Source organism: Rhamphochromis longiceps, linkage group LG20 (genome assembly GCF_057381845.1).
Source record: "Rhamphochromis longiceps isolate RC_006_pf linkage group LG20, R_longiceps_female_GT1.1, whole genome shotgun sequence".
Classification (NCBI taxonomy): Eukaryota; Metazoa; Chordata; class Actinopteri; order Cichliformes; family Cichlidae; genus Rhamphochromis; species Rhamphochromis longiceps.
In genome coordinates this window covers 3879069-3889027 of record NC_140576.1, presented here as the reverse complement: position 1 = coordinate 3889027, position 9959 = coordinate 3879069, and the positions used below count along the sequence as shown (strand labels likewise).

Sequence of the window (9959 nt, the reverse complement as noted above, 5' to 3'; positions counted from 1 at the left end):
CATTTTTCTCTCTGTATGCAGCATTGCAATGACAGTAAGCTACGAATCATGGCTGTGCATTCTGCGGCCCTAAAACTGCACCCTTAGCTGGTCCGTGGGTGATTTCCACCATGCTTTTGTGGTGCAGCTTCTCCACCTCTATAGATGTTATACAGCAGTGTGGATAAGAAGGTAGTGCTCAACACACAGGGTAAAGAGGACTAGACAGCAATCATGCTACTGTACTGTGGTATCATGACACTGTTTTTATGTCACACAATGAGAGCATAAAAGGTGTGACCCTTGAAACCCCATTGAGGATGATGGAATGGCAGAGGCTGAAGCAGAGAAAATGAAACAAAGAGCGCAGAGACTGGAGGAGGGAGAAGGTGAGAGATAAACAGAGAAAGACAGATGGAATAAGTGAGAGAGGCTGCCAAAATGAGGATATGTGTCCTCACCAGCTTCTTCTAGCCTGCAACTTGTTCTTAGCCCCCGAGGGACATTTTTAGCTCATCACACATGTCTGTAAATATCTCTGCAGCAGGGAGAGTGTGTGTGCAGCACCACTGCATCATCCCAGAAGGGAAAGAGACATAAGCCGCCATCGCCACTGAGTCTGACTGTACAAATTTGTTGACTCAGATGAATGGGGGTAATAAAAATAGATCACACTGGTCTTTATTACCGTGGGGATGGTTATATATTTAGGAAAAAAAACTAGAGAATTAAGAGAAAAACTTTTATGGGACCACCGAATCTCATTTAATCATCGTTGTCATTGCCAAAAAACATCAAGTTGGTTTACATCTTTTTATCTGTATTAATTTAAGTAACATTTTGTAGTAGCATTTGATAGAGGGGAATAAAGGATATGGGGACATTTGCACACCGAAATTAGCGCAAGAGAATGTGTTAGATATAAAGCATTCCTTTTAAAAACAGCAGTGGCATATCACAGACTGTGCAGCCATCTGCTTTTGAAGCATCACTGGTACTGTCTCACAGCACTTTTGTTTTTTTTTTGTTTGTTTGTTTTTTTCTTCTTCTTGCAGAACACCATGACAGGAAAGACAGCTCCTGCTGACCTCAGCAACCTTTGGCTTGATACATGTAAACAGCTGCTAATTTTAATCTTCTCCCTGCACTGACATTCCTATAATATTTGAAGAATCACAACAAGGCACGGTGGTTTTGTGCACGCGTTATTTAAGGAATTTAATTATGTTCGTTGCTGATTGAGAAAGAATATACTAAATAATAATGAAGTGCGTTACTGTTTATTTATGCACAGTTGCATAATTATACTTAGAATATCTATGAGAAATATTTGTCCTGTTATCAATATTTTACTTGTCTCTAGACACTGTTTTAACACTGCAGCTGGAGGTGTGAACGTAGAGCAGCATTACCCCCAAAATAAACACATCTATTGCACATCAGGGACAAAATCTTTATTAGTTACAGTTTCCCGCTGTGGAACCATCACAAAGATGTGAAGTGAATAGTAACAGGGGTTCCACTGAATCCTTGCAGAGTGGGCGCATGCGTGCATTTGGGGGTGATATAATTAACTGTAAAGCAGCGTGTGATTAATGCGCTCCTGTATGGAAAGAGAACTCATGCCGCGTGATAAGAGAGGAATGCGCAGCAGTCCCAGGTATTATCCTGAAAAGTGAACAGCGTGCAAAGGAAAAGGGTGGAGAGGTGCGGGGGGTGGGGCGCTACAGTGAATTCCTATCATCACCATAGCAATGACCCCATTTAGCAGTACCCCCTTCTCAATGTATATAACAAATAATGCATATTGGGATGATGATTTTTATGAGTGTTACATATATATAGTCATATATTAGATACAGTAAGTAAGTCTCGAAGGTTTCAGAGGGGAATCAATCCATCATCCAAACACCAAAGTCTTCAGTATATCTCTCTCTTTTTTTTCGCTAGAATTGTTTAAAGCTTTAATATATTTCGGAAATAATCAAGCGCTCTTCTCTATCAATTTATAATCTCGTAAAATATGAGAAACACAATAAATGCCCTGCAAAGTTGTCATGAAGCGACTGTTTCCGCTCTGTTGGCGCCATCTTGTGGATACTACAACAGTTTACTTACTTTGTGTATTTCTGGTAGCCTCCTGTATTGAATATATATTTTTAGAGATTTACAAATACAGTTTTAAAAATGGATATTGTTGAAATTGATTTGCTACATCCTTGGTTTCTTCCTATAAAAAGGAATTTCCTTTTTTCTTTTTTTCTTTTTTTCTAGTTTTTTTATATGGATCCAGCCGAGTGCCGCCTTTTGGTGGCAGTATTGTAGATAAGCAGCATGACCGCTACAATAAAGAAAACAAAGAAGAAGAAGGAAAAGGAGGCGTTGAGCGTTAAATTGAAAACAGAAATGGCGGGGCTTAACAGCTGCTGTTAGCACCGCAACTGTGAAAATGTAACGACCGGCCAGCTGTTTAAGGTGCTCAAGGTTGGGCTGAAGATTTTCTGAACCTAAATCAGAGGTCAATACGAGAAAAAAAAAAGTATGTAGCCTTTAGTAACGAGTGTTAAATTTGTATTTAGCGATTCCGTTAGCCAGAAGCCAGTGAAGGGTTTTGTTTTTTTGTTTATGTCAACACGCTGTTGTGTTTCTGCTGACATTTTAATACGCAGTTTGCTCTGTGACAACCTTAACTGCCCGTCAAACTCCCAACTATTACTTTAATTAGTCTCTAACAGCTGGCCACAGGCGAAAAGCACGTGACATCTATCGACTGACCACACAGCTGGATGACCTCAAGCGGTGGCAATAACAATGCCCGCAAACGGGAAAGTCATTCCCCACACGCCGCTGGCCGTGGACTTCTGGCACGTGCGGAAGTGTCCGGGTACCCGGCTGTTTTTCCTGTCCCACATGCACAGCGACCACACGACAGGTTTGACGTCCACGTGGAGCAATCGCCCCATCTACTGCTCACCTACAACCGCCACTTTGTTGAAACTCAAGCTGCAGGTAAGGGAGGGTGTAGTCATTAAAAATAAAGAAACAAATGCATGTTTGAGTGTAGAAGCAGTGCTGCACGGGATCTAAAACCTTTAATTATTGAATTAGAGCTCATTAGAGCTATTGGCTACACCTGGGCTCGCACAGCACAGGTATAATTAATGATTATCCAGCTACATGATTTTCTATAGCCAAGAAGCTGGAGTTTTGGAACAGAAAGAACAGTAACAAATGTGTTTGGCTACTGTAGAGCCCGACACAGAAGCAGCAGGTAAAATGGCAGATGTTCTGTACCAAGGACACTTTGACAGATGAAGTGTCAAACCCTCAACCCTGCAGTGGACAGCTATAGTATGCACACTTATAGAAAACATTAAGTGAGCGGCAGTTCTCTGGGCAAAAATGTCTTGCTGATGTCAGAGGAGACTGGCCAAGCTGTTTCACACTCATAGGAGGCAACAGTAACTCACATAAACATTCAATACTGCCAGGTTATAAACCCAAGCATCTCTGATCTGAGTGCACAACATGTCAACCCTATACAAAATATACAATAACAGTGGTGTGTTATTTCTATAGTTTCCAAACTTTGATCTTTTATCAACCTTAAACGTGTTTCAGACTAAACCTGACCGTGATCTGGAGTAGTAGATATTCTGTTGCACCAAAGTCTTTTATAAGGTTTTGATGTTTTTTGGTTTTCCTCTGAATGTTTCCATGTCTGCTTAGGTGAAAGAACAGTGGATCCATCCTTTAGAAGTGGGTGAGCCATACCTACTCCCACTGGATGATATTGGCAAGGAGAGGCTCACGGTCACACTGATAGATGCCAACCACTGTCCAGGGGCTGTCATGTTTCTATTCGAAGGCTACTTTGGCTCCATTCTATACACTGGTCTGTTTCTCTGAAGCTTCTCAGACATTGAAAAATGCAATTTCTCAAGTTGTGTCCTGTTGGATTTAATTTCTCAAGTTTTTGGTATCACGTAAATTAACATTCCGCGCCGATTTATTTCAGGCGACTTTAGATACACTCCTTCAATGCTGCGTGAGCCATGCTTACGGACCTACGCCACTATAGATGTGCTGTACCTGGACAACACTAACTGTGACCCTAACCGTACCCTGCCATCAAGACAGCGAGCCACTCAACAGATTAAGGAGATTATTCGCAGCCACCCCAGCCACAATGTTATCATAGGTCAGTTTAAACAGCTTGCTGCAGCCCTGTCAGTTACTGTATTGTGACTGTGCATAAATGGCTTTTTTTGTATTTTTTTTTATTGGGTGTATATGCTGCCAAAGATTAATAGGAGTTAGTGCTGTCAGCGTTAATCTTGTTAATACAACGTTAACACCACAACCGCATTAACGCGGCAAATCCCCGTTAGAGAGTTAACATGGATCGGCCCTGGCGAGGGCTGCACGTGTGTTGATGCCGTGCAGCCCTCGCCAGGGCCGATCCATGTTAACTCTCTAACGGGGATTTGCCGCGTTAATGCGGTTGTGGTGTTAACGTCGTATTAACGCTGACAGCACTAATAGGAACCTTAGCCTCACCACCACCATTAGGGGACAAAAGCTGATGTTACATACACAGGAGTCGCATTGCACTCTTTGCCAAAGGGTGTGTCTGACAACAGTACATGTAAAATTAACAAAAACAGCAATATCAGTATCAATGTTGGGATTGAAAAGAAGGATTTTTTTAAATTTGTTTTTTTTGTAGCTGTGCGATATTTTGAACACAAAGCTCTTCCTCAGATTTCTGATAAACACATTGTCTCACTTTCAAAGCTATTAATTCACATCCTCAGCTTAGAAGGTGATGATTTGTCATTCTTGTGTTCACAGCTTGTTCCTGCTGATTCTCAGTAGCTAAAAAAAGGTCAGTTATTGCAGGTCTAAAGTTTTCTTGTTGCTTTATTCCGTCTTGCAGGCCTTTATTCCTTAGGTAAAGAGTCCCTGCTATTGGAGCTGGCGATGGAATTTAAAACCTGGATTGAGGTGAGCTTTGAGAGAATGGAGACCCTTAAAGCTCTGGAGCTGCCTGATGTCTTCACTACTGAGCCAGGGGCCGGCCGTATCAGAGCTGTGGACCAGTCAGAGATTTGTGCCTCTGCTTTGCACCAGTGGAACAAAGAACAACCAACTTTGGCCATCTTGCCCACCAGCAGGCCGCTGATCTCTTTCCACCCTTATGTCCATGTAGTACCCTATTCAGATCACTCCTCCTACCAAGAGCTGGAGGATTTTGTCTCAGCACTTAAACCTACCTGCCTTATACCCATTGTAGGAAAATGTGTACCTGGAAGTCTTTCTGCCTTACTCCCTCACAAAAAACGCCATGAAATCCTGGTACCAGAGTCAGTCCGACACTACATGTCGAGAGAGCCAGAGAGGCAACTCTGCTCATCAGCATACACTAGCCTTCGCCGCAAACACTTCCATCCTCTTGTTCCTAAAGGAGTGGTATTTGAGTCTCCTGTAAGGGGATCTGGGAAGTCATGTGAAGAAGCCTGGGAGGCAGAGTGTGTGGAGCAGGATGGATCTGGGGAAGAGACAGAAACAGAAAGTAGTGAAAAGGACTCTGACTGTATTCTCCTGGACCTGAGCAAAGAGCTCACCCCCAGCAGAAATGGAAGAGGGGCTGGAGATGTGTGGAACCTCAACATCGTCCAGACAGTCACAGAAGAAAGAGCGAGGGAAGGGTCAACGCCACTGAGCGAAATCGCACCGAGCCGCTTCTCTCCAGTGGAGATTCTGGCAAACACCAATGCCTGCTTGAAGCCCAGTGTGACCACAACGTTGTCTTTAGAAACAAGTGCCAAAATAATCAATAACCAGCACAGTGAGTGTGAGAACAACCACACATTGCCAATTGAGAATACCATGAGTCAGCACTGCGGGATTGATCAGAACGACAGCGTGACATTATTTCAGAACAGCCCTGATAATGATTCCTGTGCTTCATCCAGCCCACTGGCTTTGCTGAACTATGCGTATATAGAGGAGCTTGAAAACAGACTTTTAAAGAACCTCCCCTTCTCAGAGGAGGACTTTAAGAGCTGCGGCCTCCTGCAGAAAGGTTTTGTGCAGCAGTTTACCCCTTCACCTTTACAGTATTCAAAAGACAATGACCTCTCAGACTGATTTTTGTTTGTGGTGATTTTGAGGTTGAAGTTTTTGCCTTCTTTTAGAGGCCTTTTTGTGTTTTTGTGTCGTCATAAGCACTTTAAAGCAGTTATCCTACTTGTTCCTGCGCTTTAATTCCTTGTGCTATTTCTATTTTTTTTTTTTTTGTTGTTGTTGGTGTGGCCTGGACGTTATTGGTTATTGAGCAGGAACAGTTAAGTGATGGTTTTTGTTTTTTGTTTCTTTAAGCTTTTCCCTCACGTTTGCATTTTTCTGTGTAAGATCGACAGAAAATAATTATTTCTCATTTGGAAGACGTTTTATCCGTTTGTTGGTCGGGATATGTTGGTCGGGGAAAACTAATCAGTGACTTTTTGTATGGACAAAGCTGAGGCACATTCTCAGTATTATGTGTTGGTCGTTTTCACACTTTGGGTGTACATGCTTCAGCTATACCAAACTATGGGGATACGTGTTAAGAAACCGCACTGCACCATGGGCCATTTTTGAGAATAGTGATGATTCTCAGTTTCTCTGTAAACACCACTGTTTATAATTTAGTTTCACTCCTGTGTCCTTGTTTGTATATTAAGATATCAGCCACATGTTATTGCTTACTGAGCACTTTTTGTTCCTTTTTAGTTTAAACAATAATTAAACTAAACAATTTAGTTTACCGTAATTATTGCTCGTGGATACCACTGATGCTGCGTGATGCAACTTAACATCCATGTGAATAAACATTTTTTTCTAAATGTGAACATGTGTTAGTTACTGTTTTGTATTTTTTAATGTTTTTGGTAGCACAACCAAATCTTTATTCAATCTGTACAGTTTGTGGATTTTGCTGGGAAAATTAGTTTTAAGTCTCAGGATTAGAATTACATGTGAGAGAATTTGGTACCAGATTCATTTTTTTATTTAAGCTTCTGTTTTATGTTTAATTTAATGTCCTATCAGGTGACATAAGGAGTCCATTTTCACCCCAACACTTTAGAAAATGATCAACTCAATTAACAAAGCAAGTTAGCAGCGCTATTTGCAACAATAAACAAGCTGTGTACGTTACAGTCACCTCCTGTGACCGTTTAACAGCCCACTCTGACAGTGAAGCAACCTTTAAGAGAACAGAAATGATGAATCTCTTGAGCTTAAATAGTAAATATAATGTGGTTTGTGTTTTAGGCAGAAACTTTGAACCATAAAGGCTTAAAAGGCTTTCTCTGGTTCAAAATTTGGCTGTACCGTGCACCATGTGTTTTCTGAACATAAGTTGCAATGTTAAAGGTCAAATCTGATTCTGATCAATCAGCCTGCCTGAGTGATAAGCGAACAGTAACATTTTAGCAATACAAAAGCTGTGAAAAAGCAACACAAGGTTCAGTAAAATGTCATCTTTGTGGACCAAAATGTCCTGCCAGAATAATGAGTTTAATAAATTCCAAATCCCTGGATCTCTCCAGCTGATCCAGGAGAGGACAACCGCTGCCTAAGCAAAAACCCTTAGTGATCCCTCATGTGACAGGAGTATCGGGACAGATGAGGTGCATTTTTTCTAAACACAGCGTCTCCATAGTTTTTAAACCCTAAAACACTCTGCGCCAAAAGCTGGTCCACCCCAAAGATCGGGTCCCCTGACGCAAACGAAGCAATGTAGCGTACGCTGTTAAGTGCCAGGAGGATTTCCATTTCCTCTGGCGAAGCGGATGGCACAACACAGAAGAGCTAACTTGTCAGTGATTGTTTGATCAGTGGTCATGGCAATTTGCATACTAATGATGGAAGAACTGACCTCACAGCTCACTGTTCATTCAGTGGGCTAGTTTGTCATTATGCAATGAACAGTTTATACGGCACCTGCAGTGCGCTGAGACTGAAGAAGTCACTTGCATGGGTGACGAAACATTTCTCCCACTGAAAACACTACATCCACATGAACAGAATCAACCTTTGGGGCTCATGCAAAAAAAAAAACATGTATTAAAACCACATGTTTGATAAAGGAAAGCATTTATCTTTAGAGAGATTGTTTTCTTGTGAAATAAAGTCAAAGGAACTCCAGTTATGGATGTAATTACATCGGAAGAAAAACGAATTTATTTGATTTTTTTGTGAATGTCATAATTTCCTCCTCACTTAATTTTTGCTAATAAAGCCACAAAATAATACTAATAAAATATTTACACAAGATGTATTTCTGTTGATTCAACATAATTTTTGTCATCTGTTGTCATACAGATCTGTTTTCTAACATAAATCTATTTGTTAATATCAAAATATTTAAAGTTGTTATTCACTGAGCACATGTTAATTTGCACTTTTTAAGATAACTCACTACACAAACTGTAGCACAAAGATTTTCAGCATTATGTGTAAATGTAGGCTAAATATTCCCCAGCTGTTTCTTGCTGCAGTGCTCTTATTCTTCCCTAAGATGGCAGTAGTTTGTTAAAAAAAAAAAACAGCTGTTTTTACTTTATGTCTTGCCTGTCATTTAAATGTGGTATGAAGGTTTTTTTAATTTATATATTAAAATGAATAGAATTGTGTTTCTGAACAAAATCCCAATTTTCACTCTCTGTTTTATATTAATGAGCATTAAGTTTGATAGTCACAAAAAGTATTTGACTGCAGTTGGCATTCAGACCATTTCTCTAAAAAATACCAGATTCCTGCAGCGCTCTTATTGTGAAAGCCAAATCTTGACTAGTTTCAGTCCTTTCCATGTTCATACATAAAAGCTTGCACACTGCACTGACTGCAGAGAAGGACTAGATGTCCTTCCTTTTAAGTACCAAACACAATGGTGTCTTGGAGGCCTATCTGTTTTTTTGTTGTTGTTGTTTTTTTTTTCTCTATAACACAGGGAGGGCATCGACTAAAGAAACTTCAGCTGAACCAAAATCCACTCTCCAAGAGGCTGGTTTGTGTTAAACTGAAACCACAGTAATATTTACATGACTGCATATAAAACTGCCAAAGAACACAGAAAAGGAGCAAAAACTCAAAATAAAAAGTGTGATGCAGTGTTCTTGAAACTCTGCAGCACAGCACAATGAGCAGTGCAATAGCTAAAAAAAAAAGTGCATCCTATCCAGCTATATCAACATTTCTTTTTTCTTGTTGTTGTTGGCTGTGACACTAACACGTCCCATTAGGCTGGACTTTGAAAAAAAAGTGCCTTGTGAAATGTTGTCTCTGTGTGAAGTTCAGAAATCTCTGAGGTGTCACACTGCGACATCGTAAAGTCACCATCAGTGGGTTGTCAGGCTGACATGAGCAGCCAACAGGAGTCTCCTCATGTGCTCAAAAAGGATGAATGACCAGCTCCTGCATGGTGTTTAGCAGCATGTGTGGAGGAGGGAGGGCCGCTCGGGCCTTACTGTGTGCAGATAGATGTTTATTACGACCACTAGCTGATTGTGCACATCCTTTATTTAAGTAAAAGTATTAATATAGCAGTATAAAAATTCTCTCCACTTGGATTACTATCATATTTAAAGGTCCTGTACTCCCCAAAAAGCTAAATTTGCATGTCTTTCCTCTAAATGTTTACATTGTTTTGCAGTAAGTTTCCCTGTTTTGGTGACATCATCTGCAGAAATGTTTGTAACCTAGTCACAAGGGGTCACAAAACAGTGCCCTCTCTTCAATGCAATGAACTAGATGCCATTTGCTCAAAGAACCAAAAAGTTACAATTTTTAACAATAATTTAAAAGAAAAAAAAGTCATCTTGTGAATCTTTTCAGGTATGAAAATGCATCACATGCAGTTAACTAACATTACAGCTCAGCCAAGTGGGATGCCATTGACGTTTGCCTCCTGTCAATCTGTCAAAGTTTTG

General features: G+C 40.6%; 1 protein-coding gene across 1 annotated transcript; it reads left to right on the top strand.

Annotated features, from left to right (window-relative positions):
• Positions 1 to 2353: 2353 nt before the first annotated feature.
• On the top strand, positions 2354 to 6873 carry dclre1b (DNA cross-link repair 1B). The gene is made up of 4 exons (XM_085394723.1): positions 2354 to 2988; positions 3709 to 3874; positions 3998 to 4180; positions 4919 to 6873. Exons 1-4 carry the CDS (start codon positions 2791 to 2793, stop codon positions 6130 to 6132), a joined length of 1761 nt encoding a protein of 586 aa, XP_085250849.1. The 5' UTR covers positions 2354 to 2790; the 3' UTR covers positions 6133 to 6873.
• Positions 6874 to 9959: the final 3086 nt, after the last annotated feature.

What these genes read in the sequence shown, in the direction of transcription:
- dclre1b (XM_085394723.1), top strand. Translation starts at nt 2,791, where the DNA reads ATGCCCGCAAACGGGAAAGTCATTCCCCACACGCCGCTGGCCGTGGAC. An exon ending in TGTTGAAACTCAAGCTGCAG is followed by an intron (nt 2,989 to 3,708) that starts GTAAGGGAGGGT and finishes ATGTCTGCTTAG; the next exon opens with GTGAAAGAACAGTGGATCCA. An exon ending in TGGCTCCATTCTATACACTG is followed by an intron (nt 3,875 to 3,997) that starts GTCTGTTTCTCT and finishes GATTTATTTCAG; the next exon opens with GCGACTTTAGATACACTCCT.